Here is a 22496-nt window from a genome sequence, read left to right on the forward strand (position 1 = left end):
TATTCCAGAATTTAAAAGTTCACTAGGTGACAGAATATTTGCATAAAACTGTAATTGCGACCTAGGTCAAATAGAGGGTTTTGTAATATTTTTGTACATGAGAAATTACTCATTCGAGCATTTAATATCTGTGGTAGAATCACTCTTATTGTTGTATTCAATATTTCGTTTTGGTGGAAAATTGTATTCAAATTATTCTTCACTAGAAATACAAAGTGCTCATCTATAATATTCTTTGACTGGAATAATAATTTGGAATTTTAGTAATATCATACAAGAACATCTTTGATTGTATTATTGGGATTCAATACAAGACTGCTGGCACATCATCACGTCGCAGGTACATTAATATATTTAGAATTGAAGCGTTTTTGGAACACCACTGGAATTTAATTGTTCATCAGGACTGTTGTTAGAACTATTTGGACTATGAGTGATTTAATTCACAATACTGTACGTTCTTTCGTAAATGTTCACTTTGTATTCAAAGGAAGAAAATTATCTGTTGAATTTTACAAAACTTGTTGGTTTTCGCTCTTTTTATTTTGTTAGTTAGTTTAAGACCAGTCTTAACAATATAATGTTCTTTATCCCACCCCTCCATGCCCCAACATTCTACTGCACCCATCCTATAGTTTACCAATCTGCTACGACCTAAAACTGTAACGAACACATGTGTATGTGATTTCGTACTACGAATGCACACATTGTTTCGTTGTAATACTTGAAAATGTCGCTATTATTGACATGTATTAACCTGTGAACCTTGATCTTCCTCCGGAGACTCCAAGGGATGAACCCAAGATTAATACCAATTTTGCACGAGGTTAGATAACAGCAAACATTTGTGAATTTTCACCTCAGGTTTAGGATGATTTGTGGTCACGGGCAGATAGACGGCGGATATCACAAAATCACGAACACCTAAGTGTAGAGATAGCAAGACTTTTTTTCATCATGCATATTTATTAATAACCCTTTGTTGTTAATTATGACACATTAAACTATGATAAATTGTTAATAATCATTTGTTATTATATAGCTCAAGTTTGTCTTGTAAAGCGTGAAGCATTAGGATGTAAATGTGATAATGTAATATATATATATATATATATATATATATATATATATATATATATATATATATATATATATATATATATATATATATATATATATATACATATATACATATATATATATATATATATATATATATATATATATATATATATATATATATATATATATATATATATATATATATATATATATATATATATATATATATATATATATATATATATATATATATATATATATATATATATATATATATATATATATATATAGTGATAATATAATCTCGGTATCTTATCACTTGCAACCATTGTCAGGTCATCTTGGAATGTCACGCGTACCGTTTAGGTATGTCCACGTATGACAAAACCTGGAACATCATGGCAAAACATAAAACGGAAATTTCAAGAGTATGGCTATACTTGACTCCGTTTGTGACCTTCGTCAATCTTGCAGCGGTCATCATTCTGTCAATCACATATGTGAGGTTATCCAAAGACATTGAACAAAAGACGGTACGTAACAGGAATAGTCAGACGCTTATGTCTGCATTGCATTTCCTTATAGGAAACTTGGGATTTGAAATTGCGTTGTGCATAGTCAGATCTATAAAACTGGCTGGACATTTCCTCCAGTGCGTACTTATGTATGTATGTATGTATGTATGTATGTATGTATGTATGTATGTATGTATGTATGTATGGTTGTATGTATGCATGCATGTATGTATGTATGTATGTATGTATGTATGTATGTATGTATGTATGTATGTATCGTTTGCTGAAGCAAGAGGGAAGAGTTACAATCCGACTGGTCAGTAATTCCGACTGTTCAGTAATTCCGACTGCACCAAAACATGCATTATTCTTGCTTTTACATAACCAGTTACTAAGTGCATTCATTATATACCACACGCCTCCAAAAAGTCGTTTGTAAACACACAACAACTGTACTAAAGTAAAACAAACAAAACGGAATGAATGTATGTACTCGAATGTGTGTGTGTGTGTGTGTGTGTGTGTGTGTGTGTGTGTGTGTGTGTGTGAAAAGGGAGACAGAGATGTACGTGCTTGGGGTATAAGTAAGATTATGACATAGTAATATTTATCAGGAATTGTATATTTGTTAGTAAATGACCCAAACAGTGTCTGTATGCAAAACTATTACTTGCTTTATTGTCTGTTATTTGTTCTGTTCCTTAAATGATACGGTTTTATTTTGTAAAAGAAAGCTTGTCAAATCTAAACACTGTTTGATATATTTGTGTCCAATCTTCACAAATATTTTGGCCCTAAGATTAAGCAGAAATGCAATTTTTCTGTCAACTCGGAACAGTTTTATTCTTCGAAATTTATTTCCGTTGTGTTTGGTAGTAACAAATTGAGAGGTTTGATGTCGCAAATGTTTTCAATTTAAAAAGTTGATGAAATTACGATGCATCGATACTAATATATGTAAGAATACTTATGTTAATGATCATGATGACCACGGAACGGGGTGGAGGAGAATGGGGGGGGGGGAAAGATATTAGGTCCTAGAAAGAATACCTTACTTTGAATTAATGATTGTGTTTTAATTCAAAGATATATCTGAGAGTGGGGAGGGGGTGTCACATTTGCATCGAAGGCTGCTTTGTACACACACTTTCCTAACATTTCATAGTTATCATAGCAATCTGAAATACCACTAATGGCCGAAAAGGTAGCTTTCCAGAATAGAATAAATATCGCAATCAACTGTTCGGTCCTGTTTCCCTCTTCTTTCTCACCAACATAAGTGAAAAAATCCTTAGGTTGTTGTTTAGATGGATAAATTGTCAGACTCCTATCAACTATAAGGAATTCAAGCTTCCAGACTAGGTAGTCAGTCATCATATTGTTCAAGTTATTTCATTCGTTTATTCAGTTGCCAGTCATCATATTGTTCAAGTTATTTCATTCATTTATTCAGTTGTCTGTCAGTAAAATATTATAAATAAAAAATAGTTACTTCAGCATAAGTTTATTTATTCATTCTTTCGTTATTACTTCCTTAAGTCATCCCTTCCTTCGTCCATTAGTTTATATAACTCTCTGAATTGGACATTTTATTACTTTTTAATGGGGAGATATTACGTATCGTCTAAAATATAATCCTGATGCAGTTGAGAATGTAGAACGATAATTGTATTATTCTTAAAGTGCATATATAGCCGTATCTTTGTTATTACACACACACACACACACACACACACACACACACACACAGACACTGACACACAGAGATATATATATGCATACATTTAAACTAATGGACCAGACTGTTAATTTTTTCGCTTGTTCATTTCTTTGCAGGTAATCACTAGCCAGAACACAGTAAAGGAATTCGTAAACAGATTAATCAACGTTCCAGAGAGGCATAAAAGAGTATCAGCGTCAAGAGAGCCCCTTGACACATATGCCCTACAACCAGTTATCGAGAACTTTCATAATGCACAGGTGGCAATAAAAAACATTCTTTCTCTTTCATATACATAGTCATAACTGACTTGATTTATTATTGTTTCAATGTTAATAAAAATGAACGTGTACTGCAGTTAAAGGAATACTGATGATAAAATGAAGATAATTCAAACTAGCAAACAAACAAAGAAGAAACAAACAACAGATATATATTTCTAGTTTCGGACTTGACTTAAATTTAATTGCATGACTTGACTGATAATTTTGCATTTTTTAAGTCCACCTCCCCTCTTCATAATCTTTTAAGTCCTCCACCTCCTTATTTCTTGCATTTGCAATTCAATTTTGCAGTACTAAACTTAAGATCTTTGGAAATGGTGATTTTATTTCTTCATTTATCATTTTTTTATAAATATTACAGAATGATTTGCTACAGATCTGGAAGACAAAGTTTAAAAATGATATTGAAAACGATTTGAAGGAAATGCTGAAATTTATGTTGCCACTGGGACCCGAGACACGTAACAGAAACCTGAGACAGAATAGCGGAAATGAGTTGGCAGAAATATTCGATCAAATCGCCAAGTCCGAGGTAAAGGTTTCTTTTACTGTAACGAAAAGGACAATAGGAAAACCTTCTTCCCTAGCCAAGAGTCGCTGGTGTGGAACAAAGTTGTTTGGCGACTCATAGCTTGTGAAGAGGATGAAAGCCACGGTTTCTTTCTTCTTCTTGTGGATACTGTAACTTTAAAAACAAACAACAACAACAACAAAACAAGAAAAAGGAAGAAAAAATAAAACGCATCTACACCTATTCGGCTCGAACTCGCAACTTTAATACATATACGTAGGAGGGGCCTCGAGTGGCCGAGTGGTCTAAAGCGCTCTCCGTTACGGATCATTCCATCTCACCTCTGTCTGCGTGGGTTCGAGTCTCTGATTCAGCCAGTGCGGGTACGTGCGAAAGCTTGCCAGTAGCTTCTCGTGGGTCGGTGGTTCTTTCCGGGGTTTTCCCGGTTTCTTCCTCCACCATTAATACTGGCCGCCATGCATAGCCTATCGTGTGCTGAAAAATGGCGTTAAACCCAACACAACAAAATATAAGTAGGTAAAACTTATAATTTGTTGTTCCAGCTATCACTGGAACAAAACGTCTATTTTACATTTTTCCTTGTGTAAGCAAACTATATATTTTATATACGCAATACTTAATATTTGTTTGACATCACACATTTAACATGTGCTGGAAATGTCACATAACGCTTATTTTGTTCATGGGTAAAACATTAACTTGTTTAACATATGTGGCAACTTCAGTAATGTAGATTCTTTGAGTTATTCCACGAATAAACATAATCTTCCACTTTTGACTTGTATGCTAGTAAATTTGGTCGACAGGGGTTTGCAGTCATAACGATCTTTCATTCCCGTGATCAAACGAGCATTATGAAGCCATGATTTATTGAATGCCGTTAGACTCTGTATAGAATTTTCCATCAAGGAAAACCCTGAGAAGTTTTGTTTTGATGTATTTTCATGAATATATAACGGTGTTCACAAACCATTAATATAAAAGGTATATTGCACACACACACACACACACACACACACACACACACACACAAGCAGCAGAGGGGGCGAATCGGACATTTTGTCCAATCGTTATTTTGCTTAATTATTACTTTCTGCACTCAACGATCTAGTGTCGTCAGCGCCTGGTAAAAAAAAAACGACGTCGTCGTTGGGGGATCGTCCAAACGTCATTTGGTTTAATTAACACCTTCTGCGCGTCGATCCCCAGCGTCGTCAGCGTCCGGTAAGCACATCGACGACCGCGTCGATGTCATCGCCCCCCCTGCTGCTAAGTGGTTATTTACAATGAAAATTATTTACAACTAACCGAATATTTGGTCAAGTCCGATACGATATCGTGTCCGAGGATCATGTAAATTTATCGTTACGAATCCATGTGGGGTCGACTGAGCATGACTAAAAAAGTTTCGAAAAACATTAAAGTCCATGTCACCGCCGCACCATGTCTGCCAAATATTTCGTAGCGTGTGTGTATCAACGCCGTTGAATGCAGCAAGAATATTACAGTTGTCTCTGATTACTTTTGGAATCTGAGTGTATCGTTGAGTGACATATATCACGTCGGTGTTTTTATGCCTGCCTCTGGAAAATATCCTAGCTGGGTTTTTTTGATTGTCTAACATAACATCATCGTACACGACTAGATTGTTAACGTCGCCATCAATATCATCAATACCCGGTGCATCATTGATATCTGTAATAAACTCAATAACATTTTTTTCAGCGATCGCTGATGCATTCTCGTTGAAATCTTTCAACACCTCGTAGCATCGTTGATCATCTACGCTAGGAGCAACCAAATACAACTTATCCCACTTCATCCATCTCATTATTAAATTGAGTAACAATTGCGTCTTGCCGGATCCAGATGGTCCGATGATAATCATCCGGATCGAGTTTGGTAACGCTGCAACATGCTTAACTGGTTCTCTTGTTTTAGTCGCCGAAAAATCAATTATATTCATATCTCTATACATAAATTATGGATCTATATTGTGTGAAGTGTAGAGTACGTACTGGCACAAATGATATGACAACCGCTACAACAAGAAATAACAGATCGGCCCTTACTGGCAAGTGTGTACGATGCGGTACAAAGAAATTTAGATTTATTTCTATTAGACCCGGAGATGTTTTAAAAAAAAGCGAGGAGGTGACATCGCAGCCAAATTGGCAAAACTCCCCGGAACACCGTGGGCAAAGTATCCAGGAGAAAAACACCTCCCAGGATATAACTACTGTGGCCCCGGAACACGATTAGATATTAGACTCGATGATCAAAATCAGCCCAAACCCGGTGAGTATCCAATAAACGCTATCGATAAGGCGTGTCATGCTCATGATGTTGCTTACAAAAGTAGCGATCTGCAACAGCGTCATATCGCGGACGTAAAATTAATTCACGCGTTAAATGCTATTCCTGATAAATCCGTCAAAGAAAAATTAGCCTCATGGTTGGTAAAATCGGCTATGAAAGGTAAATTAATGATTGGAAGCGGAGCTTCTGGCGCTGGTAATTGAAAACGATAGCGTTTATAATAACAACATGGAATCCATCTATTATTCTCCGAGAGGATACTGGAAGGGGAAGGCCGCAATTGGTAAGCTTGCAAGCGCTGCAAAGGTAACAAAGGCCACTGCGGCTAATTGGTTATCCAAACAGGCTATATGGCAAATCTATCTACCACCGCCTAAACAAATCAACTTCTCGCGCTTTGATGTCAGCGTACCTAATGAAGTTCATCAGGCTGATATACTATTTCTGCCGCATGACAACGGTTACAAATACGCGCTAACCGTAGTTGATGTTGCGAGTCGATACAAACAAGCGGAGCCGTTAAAAACAAAGTCAGCAACTGAAGTAGCCGGTGCGTTTGAAAGAATTTATCGAAGATGCCCTCTGCGCTGGCCAAATCTATTACAAGTTGATCCTGGTAGTGAATTTCGCGGCGCTGTTTTATCAACGCTAAAACATCATAGCGTCGCGATACGACGAGGTCATACTGCGCTACATCGTGATCAGGGAATTGTTGAACGATTCAATCGGACTCTCGCTGAACGGTTATTTGGATATCAATACGCGAAGGAATTCATCCAAGAAAAACGATCTCGTGAATGGGTTAAAAGGTTGCCAGGTGTAATTGCAGCGTTAAATAACGAGATTACCCGAGCAATCAACATGAAGCCCAGCGACGCGATTAAATACGAGTATATACCCGGAAAATCAAAAATAAATAGCGTTTCCAAGCCGATTCTTGGCGATGTCACTGTTAGATATCTATATGAACCAGGAGAGCTTGAAGGCGGTAAAAAAAGAGCTACTGATCCTATTTGGAGTGTTACCACACATAACATATCAACGATAACACGATCAACTGGTAGACCACCGATCTACAGACTGGATTCAACTGCTCCTCAGCGCGGGTTTACACGCGAGCAACTACAAGTGATACCTAACGATACTCAATTACCCCCGCGTGGTCTTAACTAGCGCCGTTGCGTCTATTGCACTCAAGACAGGTCAACCTCACATTGTTTTTGACATGACCGAGACTGTTATCGATCCTATCCACGGTAAATTGGCGAGTGTCTTTATCCGAATAACGCCAACTCATTATACAATTGCAACTCGCGCAGTGATTATTCTGTTGTTGTCGTAGCGAGATTATTAATTCGGCATCAATATCAAAACGCCGCTGTTTTTTTTTATCCTGTTGGCGGTAACCCGAGAGTTTTCTATCAATGACGCTTGCATCGATGGTGACTTTGTCGCCGGCTTCGTCAGTGACTCCGTCACCGGCTCCGTCAATAACAATTCTTCGAAGCTGATTTATCCTTCGTACTCTGGACACTGCAAGATAGACTAGATTTGACCATTCGATGCGATTATCAACTATCCAAACAATTGTGTCCGTGATGGTTAGTCCCTGCGAGGAATGTATTGTTGTTGCGTATCCTAGCGTCCACGGGGATTTATTAGCACGTAGCGCGTCCTCGACGACACTGATATCAACGAACACGATATCATTCAGCACGAGAATTTGTTTTTTTGTTCCCGACGCTGTCGGGCCCGGGATTTCAACTTCAATGTTCTGCCGCCGTGTGTCAGCAGGTCTATAACATAACGGCACTGGGCGCGTTGGAAACTTTTCCTTATGCACCGTAAACAACTTCCGCTGAAGTGTGTCTCTGACTATCTTTCTACTCGCTACAATCAAATCGTTTGGTCTCCATGTTTCCCAGAATTCATTCAGCGGCGTTTCCGGAATCACCTCGCGGATTATTTCACACTGAACTCTATCCGGCTGTAACCTGATTAGTTTTTTAACCTCGCGCAGTTGTTCATCAAGTGCTCGGTAATCAGTATCGGTTTCTTCATAATAGTCCACGAACCCGCTCAACCAATCATGTGGACCCTCGCCGACAAATGGTGGTGGTTGGCCATGGTCGCCACACATGATCACCGCTGTATTCGCGCGCAGCAACCACTCAAGAAACATTTGTAAAGTATCTAACGAAACAGTACATATCTCATCCCAGATGATAATGTCGGGAATAAATTTTTCACCCATTCGATCAGGAGTCCACTCACCGCCGCTGTATCGAAAAAAGCTGTGATAAGTAACGACGTCAACATTTCGTTGTTTTATCTCTCGCGCTAGTCTATGGGTCGGTGTAAGCACGATTATACTTGCCCGCGTTCGAAATAATTCAATTGCCCGAGTCGTCTTTCCTGACCCGCCACAGCCGCTTAAATAAACCGTCTTGTGTCTACAAATTGGATCAGAACACGATGGTGCATTAGACCATTCTGACAATTTATCACCGCGTAAGTAGTTGTTCTCAACAGTGACATCTGCTGACGGGGAATAATCGCGTCGTATTTCATTTTTAATTCTCCATGTACCCCAACTCTCGTCCGGACTAGTAAACCCGGCTACGTTTTCCTTATACGCTACGTCAATATAAAATGAATCAACGGCTACTCTAACCGCGGTATCGGGGAATCTATTTATCATCGAGAATAAATTGATAGCGGCATAACCCAGCATAGACGCCCTCAAATGCGGGTATGCCGGGCTGTCTCCATCGCTGTAGGTAACAACTGTACCCAACCTCGTTCCATTGGACAAGAAAGCTGTTTTGCAGTTCACGTATCTATTTTTTGCCACTGCGTCCTTGATTACGAAATCATATTCTGCGTCATCTATAATCAGCCGTGAGCAATATCGTTTGTAATCGCAGTTTTTTCCACCTTGTGTAAACTTACCAATTATTCTTCTACCGAGATCTTTTGCCTCGCGGTTTCGTTGGTTAAATATCCTCCTGGACCATTCGATGATATATTCCTCGTCGGCATCAATGTGTTTTCTGGATTCATCAATTATGCTATCTAGACGCTCTGGTTCTGGTAACCAGACTTCAGTCTGCGCTCGGTATGATATAATCGCGTCACTGACAATCAACGAAACTAGCATTTTACAATCAATCATATACCGTAGCAGCGCTATTGGCAGCCACTTCTTTTCAGCCATGTGTCTACCGATCCAAATATAGCAACAGCGATGGAGTCCTGCCGCGAATTCAAATGATACTATGCGAGCGAATCCGGTTAAATCAAAATCAGGCAGTGGTCCATTAATAGCAACACGAGTCATTTCATGTCTGGGGTGTCCAAATCGTTTGAAATACTCAGCGGCGGATCCATACCCGAGAAAACTCGCTGGATAACAGGCAACCATATCAACGGAAATCATAGCGTCGCGGCTATATTCAGTGTTCCATAGTCCACCGTGATAATACTCCAAACAACTGGATTGTACATCCGGTAGAAATTCCTTGCGCGTTGGTCTCCACGCATTTTTCCTTGCTGCAACATGAGCCGCAACCGATGGAATCGTAAAACAATTTGTTAGCAGTTGTTCATCATGCTCCTCAAATTCTATGGCGGTTTTTTTCATCCTGTTGTGAAATGCTTCAGTGCGATATAATTCACCGTTTGGCCTTACAAACTGATCAAAGGTATCCGCATCGTTTTCAGCGCTGCGAAGTAACCACACTGATACAGGGTCGTTTTTACACAAACAAGCAATAGCATCAAATAGTTTCCTCTCCGCGAGAAAACCGTCCTTGGAGAATTGTTCTCCCAGGAATTCTTCGGGTATATACTTTACTGTTCTATTCCGTGGAAATATTGTGATCACGGGCGTCCATGCGTGTTCGTTATGATCGATAATTTTGATTGGGGCTCCCTTTGATTTGTACTTTGATTCGTATAATACTTCACCGGTTATCGTTGTAACGGTTATTGGAAATCTCAACGACGTTTCTAATCTCGCTATGTCGCTGATGGTTGCTCCACGCTCTTTTACGGTTAGTTCCCACTGGTTGATTTTGCTACGTCGTAAATCAGTCAATTTGTTTCCTCGACATGCATTTGTAAAATGCTCTATTATTCGTTCTGCTACACAATTTATCCCAGTTGACTGTTTCATCGGTTTCAGTTTTCCGATATCAGGTTTCTTATTTAACGGGTATATTCCATAAACAACTGCTGTTTCAGGATACGCTCGTTCATAGTATGGTTTGTCAATTCCGGTTAACAACCCCGGCTTGGAGTCGCGGCTGACAGTGACTGTTTTCTTGTCGCTGAGAACTGGTTCAAATTTATCACGCATGATCCAATCGCCTGATTCCACCCGGACAATGAATTTTACTCTGAAGAAATACCTTTTACCGTCAAGTTGTGATATTATCGTTGCTGCGCGGTTGTCGTTCATGGTAGCATCAACAATGCCATCAATTCGAAATGTTGACCAACTATGAGATGCACCATCACGTTTGAATTCATTGATACAATCGCGTATTTTACTCAACAGGGTTTTATCGTTTATTAACGCTTTTGGTGTGTCCTTGAGGACTCTATCGAGATTGAACTTAATATTTTTCCAGGGCTTAATTACTGCTAATCTCTCAAACTCATCCATATAATTAAAACAAGTATTTAAATGAAAGAATATAGTATAATGAATCACTGTAAATGGTTGATGATTGGGTCGACAACCCCGTGCAATAAATCATGTAGAGGTGAATTCTGCGGGTATCATTTACAAAGCGTTCGTAATGGTTCTCTTGGCCCCCTCCCGTGCTTGGTTTGTCACGTCGGTGTAAGAGGAAAATCGCAGTTGTGTATTAATTGTGGCGGAAAGCGATACAGGGAACTAAAACGCTATTATGACAAGCGAATTAAAAACGCCGTCATTGACCCCACCGCCGATTTCGTCATTAAAACCCCCCAAGACTACGTTGAAAGATTCATAATTAAACCAAATAATAAATTAGACAAGTAGTATTATTATACAAATGGACCAAGAATTTCAGCCGCATCCCCTGGTCGTCAATTACGAGGCATCTCGCGACGGCATTGTTAGAAACCGCAAACTGAAGAAGCCGGTTGGTACCGTAAATAATCACGGGTATTTGATGTTTGGTGCCGGAAAAAAGAAGTATTATGTTCACAGGATTGTATTTGAAGCATTCAACGGATTAATCGAAAATGGGCTTGTGATTGATCATATTAATAATAATAAGACTGATAATTCTCTTACAAACTTGCAAGCTATCTCGCAAAGTCAGAATACCAAAAAAGGCCAAACCGGTAAATACCCAAAGAAAGCAAAACCCGTAAAGTCATTTGATACAACAACTCACGAGGAAAAAATATTTCAGTCGATGAATGAGGCAGGAAAATATTTTGACATTTATATCGCCTCAATACGATTTGTTGCAGAAGGAATACAGAATTCAGCGATCTCAAAAAAGACCGGGCATAGAATTCGATTTTCATATATAACAGAAATCAGCGAGTGATGAAGTCACCGGCGCCTATGGCGCTGACGAGGTCACGTCTAACGAATTATTAAACACCTTCGGAATTGATACACGGGGTTTCATTTTTCTTTTTATTTAAAAACAAGATGTTTTATAAGAATAATGAATATCGAAGACATCAATAATATATTAGCCGAGATTTCAAAATTAAAAAATCAAGGAATTGAATTATCTGATGGTCTCGACAGTGAAAAAATATTATCCGATTATGAGATTATTAACGAACAGTCGAAACGGGGGCGTTTTACCCTGGCCCGCGAGTATTTTTTTATAAAACGATTACAACATACGATTAATGAGAACCTGTACCACAATGACGCAAATGCATTCATTGGACTATTCACTGCCGTTGAAATAATACGAAAAAAACTCGGACGTGTTTATGAACGACGCCGGGAGATTTCTAGTAAAATCAAAAACATTAGAAGGATTATAGACGAAAACTCCGGCGAGAAATTAGAAATTGCTTCGCAATTGCAATAATGGTAGGCGAATCACTTACTACTCGGCTAGCCAGAGAGCGACTAGCAGCGCTTAAAAAGTTCATACCGTTACGAGACAGGGTCCGAGAACAACTTCAAACGCGGCAACAAATGCAAACTGATTTTACTGTTGGAAGCGAACAACTGTTTGCCCCGGTAACTAAAGCGACCAAAGATGTTACGGCGGCAACTGTACCCGTTCTTGGTGCGCTTGAAAAGATAGCGGCAGAGACCGAACAAACAAAAAGGTCTTTAGAAACACTCCCTGCGAAAATAGCGGCTGCTACAACACGGAGGCCACCACCACTCGCTATAACCGAACCACAAGAACCTTATGTTACAATGGCCGACGAGGAAGAATTAGGTGCTACTGCGAAAGAACCAGAAGAAGAAATACCCGAAGAAACACCAGAAGAAGAAATACCGGAAGAAAAAGAGGGGAATATACCCCGTATTGTACTCAAGAAGAGCACAATAGATGAAATTAGAGGCTTCAGCAACAGGGAAGAATTAATTAATTTTACTGCCAACAATTTTGCTAAGAGCATACGAGATAAGAAGCATATCAATAGCGGTTACGAGAAAAATATAAAGTCGTTAAAGGACTGGGCAAGAATAGTGTATTTAGCGAGTAAACATAAAGATGCATTACCACATCGTAGTAAATCCGATTACGACGCATTCCACAAGGAAGTTAAGAGTATAACACCAAAAAAAGGAAAAGGATACTCTGTTGGTAAAGAATCCTACGGCGTTACCTGTCCTGGTAGTGTTCTCAGTGATATATCACGGCTAGAGGTACTAATCGGAGGAAAACGAGCCGGAAATAACTCTCCGGAAATAATCAATGAGGCCGCTGATATTTGCAAGCGGTTATTTGCAGGCGGTATTATGGACATTAATGCATATCGAACGCTCATAGACGAACTCGTGGATGATTAATTGGAAAACTGGTGTTTTTAATAAGGATGATCATACACTACAACCATGATAAACCAGTACTCGTCTACGTGGTAAACTCGCGATTGCCTATTTACCGCGCGTACTATGGAGATGGTCTCGGTAGCACCATTGCGGGGTTATTTACAAGAATGGCTCCAAAAGTAGCGCCGTTAGCCAAACAATTAGGAATGAAGGCTATTGATGTTATTCGTGATAAGGGTATTAGTGCTATTGGAGATGTTGCCGGAAAGGCGCTTTCAGCCGCGCGGGACAAACTAATGTCGTTGGTGAAATCCAAGAGATTTTCAAGAAAAAAACAGATGCCATCAACGACAGTGATGCCTGCAAATGTCAGTAAAGTAATAAATAACGCCGTGGAAGAAAAACTAGAGTCGTTGGCGACGACTCAGTCGTTGGCGACTTCGCCATCCGCCGATGCGGCAACCAACGCGCTCATGAACGCGATAGCGGGGAGTGGTTTAAATTCAAAGAATTTACGACGAAAACGACGTTGATGGATTTCAATTGAAAACATCAACATGATAAATAATAGAATGTTTGCGCGAACCGCTGATCCCGCGTTTGATATGGACGCCCCAGTGCGCAGGGATGATTCTGTCCGTGATTATCAATTTTATTCTTATTATGCAGCGCAACCCGACCTACGATCGCGAATTGAACTTCAAGTCCAAGATACCAGTAAATATTTTTTGCCGTGTGAAGCGTTTATCGAAATCGAGGGAGAACTCGTGACAAATGCCGCCGATAATGCACCATACGCAGATGACCATCGTGTTCGAGTTGGCTTCGTCAACAACGGTATCATGGCGTTATTTGAGAGCGCCAGATATCTTATTGACGGGCGAGAAATTGAATCAATAGAACGCGAGGTTGATGTTGCAACGACGATAATTGGGTTGGCGAGATACTCGGATGATTATACAAGATCGGCGGGCCCATCTATGATGTTTTCGAAGGACACCACCAATAACGCTGACCATCTTCAGTACATCAACGTGCTGGTGGAAAGAAATACCGCAACTGACCCACAGGCTGAAGCAAATAACCCAGACCGCAGAGCAGGACCAGGCGCTAATTTCACTATTATAAAAAGCACCAACAATGATTTCAATCTAGGATTCGCAACACGAGTAGGGATGTTGCAAGGAATACGCCGAAAGTTTTCATGCGCGATTCCACTGCATCACATATTTGGATTCTGCAGAAATGTCAGAAAAGTTGTCTATGGGGCTAAGCATACAATCGCGCTGACGCGAAGGGGCGATGATAACAATGCAATATGGCGTGCTGCTGGCGTCGCTGCCGGTAAAGTCGTTTTAACTAAAATGACATTGTGGATGCCGGTGCTGACTCCATCAGTTACCACGGAAGCACGATTGTTAGCATTTATGGAACAGGGAGGGAAATCGCTGTTGAGTTGGCTAGCGGTAACAACTGATGCTAAAGAGGATAACGTCGCCGATACGTTTACATGGCACCTGGCGTCAAAACAGGGTGTTTCAGCCCCGCGTCATATATTCATAGCGCTGCAGAATAGGGAACGATTGGGTAGTCAAGAACGCAGCCATATGATATTTGATCAATTAGGAGTCAGGGATGTTTCGCTGAGAATAAACGGACAACAGGAACCATCCGAGGATATACAGCTTAATTACGGCGACAACCATATCGCACGTGTGTATCATCGATTGCTGTCGTATATGGGTCGTGATCAAAACGTCGACACTGGTTTGCAAATATCACAACTTGATTTTAAAAACCTGTATCCGATTTATTATTTTTCGCTGGAACATCTTGATTTAACGAGACAATCCGTCGTTGATATACACTTCCGAGCTCGTATAGCCCCGGGTGGTGTTAATTATAGAGCGGTTGCTGTCATTCTCAGCGATAAATCAATGCTGCTAGAAGGCGTTGGTGGACGAATGAGAATCGTTGATGCGCCAGTGGAAAACATGTAATTGAAAGCACAAACGCGTTTACAATAAAATGTCGTATAGTGTAGTCAGTGTAGAGTTGACTGATGGTCAAGTCAAGAAATTACGATCAAAGTCGGCTAAACAATGCGGAACCACAATAACGCTGAAGCCGTCACAGATGGCAGGTGGTAATCATAAGATATCGTTGACGGCGCGTCAAATAAAACATTTCAATGATGCGATGAAGAATAAAAAGGGTGTTCAAATAGATTTTTCAGCCGCAGCAATTAAAAACATGGAAAGGACCGGTGGGATATTTCCGCTGTTAGCTGCGATTCCGGCATTAATTGCCGCGGCCGCACCAGCAGTGGCTAAGGCGGCGGCGTTAGGAGCCGTTGGTACCGCGGCGGGGATGGCATTGAAGAAGGCAACCGGGAAAGGTTACAAAAAAAAACGACCCGTGGCCGGAAAGGGTCTAAGACTACCGGGAACCCCGTATTCATGGTATTCGGGAAAGGGTCTAAGACTACCGGGAACCGTTTATTAACTCCCATGTCTAATTTTGATTTAATAGACGCCGCAAACGCGTTAGCGATAAAAAACTTCAGAGGTGTTTTTATGAGGGATCAATTACCGGCGGCCCCAAGGAATACTGAAACAGGCATAATTAACCTCGATGGGTCCTCCGGAGCGGGAACTCATTGGGTTGCGTACGCGATTGATCCGCGTGCAATCGTCTATTTTGATTCATACGGGTTAGCCCCGCCGAAAGAGTTCATGCGGTATGTCCGGGCGTGTTCAGCCCGGGCGTGTTCAGCCCGGGTTTTTTATTCCACGCTGCCAACACAGCGATTAAGTGACCCACCGATATGTGGCCGTGAGGTATTGAACGTACTCGCGGCGATTTCATCATCGCGGAAACCACCTCATATGGTTGTAAACGAATACACTAGTGGGGTTGTAGAAGCTCAACGGATTTTAGAGAATAACATTTACAATAATAATGATTGATATTTGGGGACGACCGGTTTCGGCGCTGAAAGAATCCACGGAAACGGCCGCCGCCGACATAAAAAAACTAATTGAGGATGAAATCGCTGATATGTTGAATCTAACAAGTGTTGACCCGGGCGAAATAGTTGTATTTCAAGACCGCCAGGGTAAATTGAAATCCGGTAATGTGTCACTGAATGACGTTTTAATACGACAGCGTAATGCCGCCGAGGACACTATCGCGCTGTATACCAGCGACGGACGACTCAAACCGGGTGAAGATATATCGATAATAAATGGAAAAATAAGTACACTTGGCGACAATTATATAACCATGTCGGATTCGTTAAAAAATTTGTATAATAAATTTAACATACAAGCAATTCAGTTCGAGGGGGTACAAGTATCTGTCGCCGGTATGCAATTCATTATCAATAGTTTTTTTGGAAACGCGATGATAGCCGAACCAAATCTTAAAACAATAAGAGATGCTATTTTGGAGTTTACGGCGATGTCGGCCAATTTACCCCCGTTGCGAAAAAATGTTAACAGGATCGATGACAACTTTGATAAATTCTTTGGTAAAAAAAATACCAAGCCGGATGAGATTACAATAACTATAAATGATATCACTGCGTATGGACAGGAAATAAAAACAATCAAAACTGATGTTGCAACAAACAAAAAGAGTGTAGACGCGCATGAACGGGAAATAGAAATAATCGGCGCTAATGTTGCAACGATCATAAATAATGTAGACTCGCATGGACGGAAAATAGAAACAATCAAAACTGATGTTACAACGATCATAAATAATATGGACACGCATACACAGGAAATAGGAACAATCAAAACTGATATTGAAGCGAATAAAAAAAATATAGACGCGTATTGGCGGGGAATAGGATTAATCAAAACTGATGTTGCAGCGAACAAAAAAGGTATAGACGTTCATACATATGAAATAGGAACAATCAAACTTGATGTTGCAGCAAACAAAAAAAGTATGACCGAGAATACACGGGAAATAGAAACAATCAAAACTAATGTTGTAACGATCATAAATAATGTAGACGCGCATTGGCGGGAAGTAGGAATAATCAGAACTGATGTTGAAACGATTAAAGACGGACTACCGAGAGTAGCAGAGCAATTCGAAAAAATAAAAACCCCTCATGAGAACATCATCAACACAGTATACACAATTCGGCATGGATCATTCGATTGGACTCCTACACAGAATACAGTAAATATCACCGCAACTGTTAAGGGTATTTATCGACTGACACTGGTTTCAATGATGCAGTTTAATATATTATCGTCGAGTTCATCCGGGTTTAACAATACAATATCAACAATTATAGACAAGAACGCAACTGAACAGTTTACAATTTATGCCGTTGATGGAAATCTAGCCCGGGCAAACATTACATGGTATGTGGAATTTGCAGCGAATCTAAGTAATTAAAAACACTAGCTCTTTTAAAATAAAAATGACCACCAAGGAAGTTGAATCAGAGGTATCACCGACGTCACATCAATATCGATTCGATACCGCAAAAGAATTTTCCGCGAACTTGAAAACGCTTTCCGAACAATACCGTGTAAAAATAAAAAAATACCGTCGTAAAATAACCGCCATCGACGCGGTCGTGTACTCGGTGTCGGGTATAGTAGCTGGCGCCGGTGTTATTTTATCCACGGTGACCACGATAACCCCGATCGCTGTTCCAATCGCTGTCTCCGCAATGACAACAGTTGCTGGAGTCGCCAACGCAATCACTAGGAAGATATCATCGTGTTTTCAGAAAAAACTCAACGAGTATACAGTAAAACATCAAATAGTATCCGACGCGTACTCGAAATTATCCGGGTTGATCTCGTTGTCAATTGATAATTTGTTCGTATCCGATGTTGAATTCTCCACGATGGTCCAGTTGTATAGCTCCGCGATGTCAAAAATCGAGGATTTTCAACTGGAAGCCGAAACCACCTGGTTGTTGAAATTAGACACTAAAGAAAACGAATAATAATAATGTCGCTGAACCCCGAAGGGTCTCAATTACTTCAGCGGATCGCGGAGAACACCACTCCGGTACAAACAAGTATGATATCGATAACATCAACGAAACCCGAATTCAGTGTGAACTTCCCATCACCGGTTCCAGTAAAGGAAATAGCGCTGGCAAAATTGCGAGTATATCACAGTTGGCCTAATATTCGAGCAGACGCATTTAACGGACAACAACCTAATAACTCGCTGGTTTTTGCACGGACAAATAAACCCGATGGGACCCCAAACTGGGAGGAGGTTACAATACCAACTGGGTCATACCAAATAGAGCAAATCAATAAAGAATTTCAACGCAGGATAAAATCGATCACAGGAAAGGAATCAAAAATCGCTATTACGGTTCATGAACCGACGTTATCGTCGACGATTGAAATAAGCACACCGGGGTATATGGTTGATATTTATAACAGTTCAATAAGAACCATACTAGGATGGCCTGAGAATCCACCCGCGGACACCCCCCCATCAACTATCCTCAGACACGATAACGGAGATGGTGGTAGGCATATTGCTCCATACAACGTAAATATCGCATCAGTGATAGCGATCAATCTAGTGTGTGATGTTATCGAAGGGAGTTATCAGGTGGATACCAAGCAATCAAATCAAGCTCAACAGGGGTATATCCTTTATTCGTTTTCACCAACAGCCCCTCCGGGATTTTTAATCGTTGAGAGTCCGATTAATCCGGTCTATATGCGATGCCATGATCGGTTTTTAACGAGAATTAATTTTAGAATTACCGATCAGTCAAATAACCTAATTGATCTGCAAGAGGAGGAGTTAGTGATCACTCTGTTTGTAAGATCATAGCAGCAGGGGGGGCAATGACATCGACGCGGTCGTCGATGTGCTTACCGGACGCTGACGACGCTGGGGATCGACGCGCAGAAGGTGTTAATTAAACCAAATGACGTTTGGACGATCCCCCAACGACGACGTCGTTTTTTTTTTACCAGGCGCTGACGACACTAGATCGTTGAGTGCAGAAAGTAATAATTAAGCAAAATAACGATTGGACAAAATGTCCGATTCGCCCCCTCTGCTGCTACACACACGAAGACTGTTTGGTGTATTTCTATTAATGCATGTCACATAAAATGTTATAAAATGTGTAATTGTGTTTCTCGCTTGCTGTTGTCTCTTCAGAAGCGATATGTTGGGTTGATGTTGACTCTGAAAAAAGGTTATATTCGGTCTTTTTTGATGAGACATGTTTTTTAACATTGGGAATTATGTTGGTCTAGGTGACATTTTTGGTAGATTTTTGTTACATCATACTAAATTAAAACGTCGTTTCAGTGACATATATTTTGTTGAAGAAAGAATATGCATTTATTTCAGCTTGATGTTTTAAAGAAGTATTGCAGCAACGGAAGCAGCATATGTTTACCAGGTGAGCACATATAAAATTGTTCTAAATCGATGCGTCGAAAGTTTTAGTTAGACCTGACCCTGGTACCATCGCAAACTTATAAAAAAAATCCGGTCTTTTTTAAACCGATCACTTTATTCCAGCATTATGAGATTGAGGACTATTTGCAAGACTTACTTAACCCGAAGCGTCTAACACCGTCTAAACACTATGCACATTTGATACAGAAGATTTGACCACGGAAGTGATCCAACGCGCATTGGCAAAATAATACGTTTTGCAGAAGCAGGTTACACATTTTTATGAAGATTTCTACTTTGTTCAGATTACAACGAAATCATATGTTATATTGACCTTAACAAGTCATCACAAGCAAATAGTGTAAAGATATAAATGTTTGGAAATATTTTGTTAGACTCTTAACATACATATGTGTCTGACGAACTGGTCTGCGTAGTACGGATAATATCCTAAACTGAATAGTAAATCACCAGATAACACCAGCGTTGACGGTACAGAGTGGATCTCGTCGCTGCGAGAAAACGAAATCTGGTCCATCCAATAACGAGGAAGAAGATTCAAGTAGTGAATGCTTTACTTTTGCATAGTTGTATTAAAAAAAAACAACTCAGTATTGTTTTGAAACAATTGATCAACGACGGAAAAATCTTTGCTTTTTTACTCAAAGAAAAGAGTTCCAACATTTTGGCGAATCTTGTTTCATTAGTAATAAAATAAAGTTGCCCGAGGTAGGAAAAGCAGATGGGATGCATTTGTAAGGCCAACAATAAAAACTAAACACAATGATTTTTAAAAGTAAAGTATATTTGTCAGAGTGAAAGCCTATAAAAAGATGTTCCACGTGGAAAACATTTCAAATTCTATTTGTTTGTTAGATATATATGTACCTTGATAAGCAAATAATTTTGGCCCACCGACCCCGACCCTTCAAAAGAAGCAAAGAAAACATTTGCGATAGAATTGCTACATTAATCTTTGACATTTCGTATATTTTAAACTGTATGCGAACCCTAACATTACGTCAGAACCATTAAATGGCTTTTCCTAATATTTTGCTTCCTTAGATGTAAAAAAAAATATTTGCTTAAGAAAGAAAATTTGCCATAAAAATTGAAGATATAAATATCTCGTTTTGGAAAACATATTAATCTCTCTTGATAAAGATTTGTAAAGTCGAGATCAAGTAAGGAATTCGTTGTCAAGATTGGTATATGATTTAATCAGATGTGTTCTAATATCAGGTGAAAAAGGAGAACCTGGCATACAAGGACCCCGCGGAATACAGGGTGTGGCAGGGCCTTCTGGTGCTGCAGGAACTAAAGGTAGGAATATCTTTCATATGATACGTAAACGTTTCCATGTATTTGTGTGCATGATAGAGAAAGATAAAGCTGGGGTAGGTGGTTAGTCATAAGCGTCCAGCAAGTCAGGTTGGCTCACAAAAGAAGACGACTGAATTGTTTACGAGTTCTCGTTGAGTAAACCCATCGAATGACACCCCTCCCCAGCCAAAAAAAAAATACCAGAAAACAAAACAAAGCCTTAGCACATACAAACTGACGCATGTGAGAAAAAAATGTTAAAAATACGAGTGTTTCTTTGAAAGGACAAAAATATTCTCAGTATCTATTTCCTTTTTAATTCGGTTTCTGTATTCAAAATATGCCTAATTTCTGTATCATACAAGTGCTCCATACACATTGCTTTTTCTGGAATTGAAATTACTATCTTGTCAGTTTCCATTTGATGCAACTTTTAATCAAAAGGAATGTATTTTCTTCCGTGATAACTTCCATTTCCATAATAAAAAGTCATGTGGAGATAAGTGTTTAACTTTCAGAAACGTATTAAGTAAATATTCATGGATCCGACTTTCACATATATATCTTGCTTGTTCGACGCGATTGAAGAAACTTTGTTTGTCAGTGATTTATAATGCGATAAATATTCCTGGGCATAAAATGGTAGGTTAGACCACCTTGACAATTACAGAGGTATAGCGTTAGTAGTTATATGAGCCACTTGGGGGACAATGGCATTTACTATTGAAAAAAGTTCAACATTTATTGTGACAAACGGACAATGAATAGAAGTAACATCACGACGCTGGACACTGGGGAAAAGGAAAGAATATTGCAAGTTGCTGACCTCAAAGGGGAGGGGACATAATAATAGTGTTCGAGTCGACCTCAATGTGCGTTACTCGAGATAAGTATTGGGGACAAAAGTGTTTATAGGGACACTGGGAATATAACAGAGAATCGACACTTTGCGGACAGAAGTGCTTATGTGGACAACAGTGTTTATGGGGACAATCAAACACAAACAAGCAAACACTTACACAACACAAAGATAAAATTGGAGGCTGGGGCGAGGCAATGGTAGAAGAGTATATCCTTTCTCAGGAAATGAGTGGCCCTGAAAAGGGCCATTGTGGTTTTTTAACCAAAGACAGTTAACATTGCACCGGTTTTCTTCTCTTCATTAAACTTTGTCTCATTGCGGGACCGTACATCAAGACTCTTGTCAGACAGCCACGTATCTCCATATAAATTCTTCTCTTCCAAAAAGCCGTATCTGTAATCTTCGTGATAGACCTTGATAAATTCACGCACCATGGGTAGTCCGGGCTGAACAGTATCCACTAAATTAGGGTAGATGACT

General features: G+C 39.7%; 1 protein-coding gene across 4 annotated transcripts in view; it reads left to right on the forward strand.

The window, feature by feature from the left end:
* Positions 1 to 1403: 1403 nt before the first annotated feature.
* LOC149794148 (uncharacterized) overlaps positions 1404 to 22496 on the forward strand; it is a 78963-nt gene continuing 57870 nt past the window's right edge. For all 4 annotated transcript variants that reach the window (XM_089968221.1, XM_089968224.1, XM_089968223.1 and 1 more), the window contains exons 1-5: positions 1404 to 1595; positions 3414 to 3557; positions 3943 to 4113; positions 19781 to 19832; positions 21074 to 21154. In XM_089968221.1, the coding sequence (XP_089824347.1) occupies positions 1431 to 1595; positions 3414 to 3557; positions 3943 to 4113; positions 19781 to 19832; positions 21074 to 21154 (613 nt within the window). In that variant the 5' untranslated portion in view covers positions 1404 to 1430. The remainder of the gene's footprint in view (positions 1596 to 3413; positions 3558 to 3942; positions 4114 to 19780; positions 19833 to 21073; positions 21155 to 22496) is intronic.

This window comes from Sinohyriopsis cumingii, chromosome 8 (assembly GCF_028554795.1).
Source record: "Sinohyriopsis cumingii isolate HCF-2022 chromosome 8, ASM2855479v2, whole genome shotgun sequence".
Taxonomy (NCBI): domain Eukaryota; kingdom Metazoa; phylum Mollusca; class Bivalvia; order Unionida; family Unionidae; genus Sinohyriopsis; species Sinohyriopsis cumingii.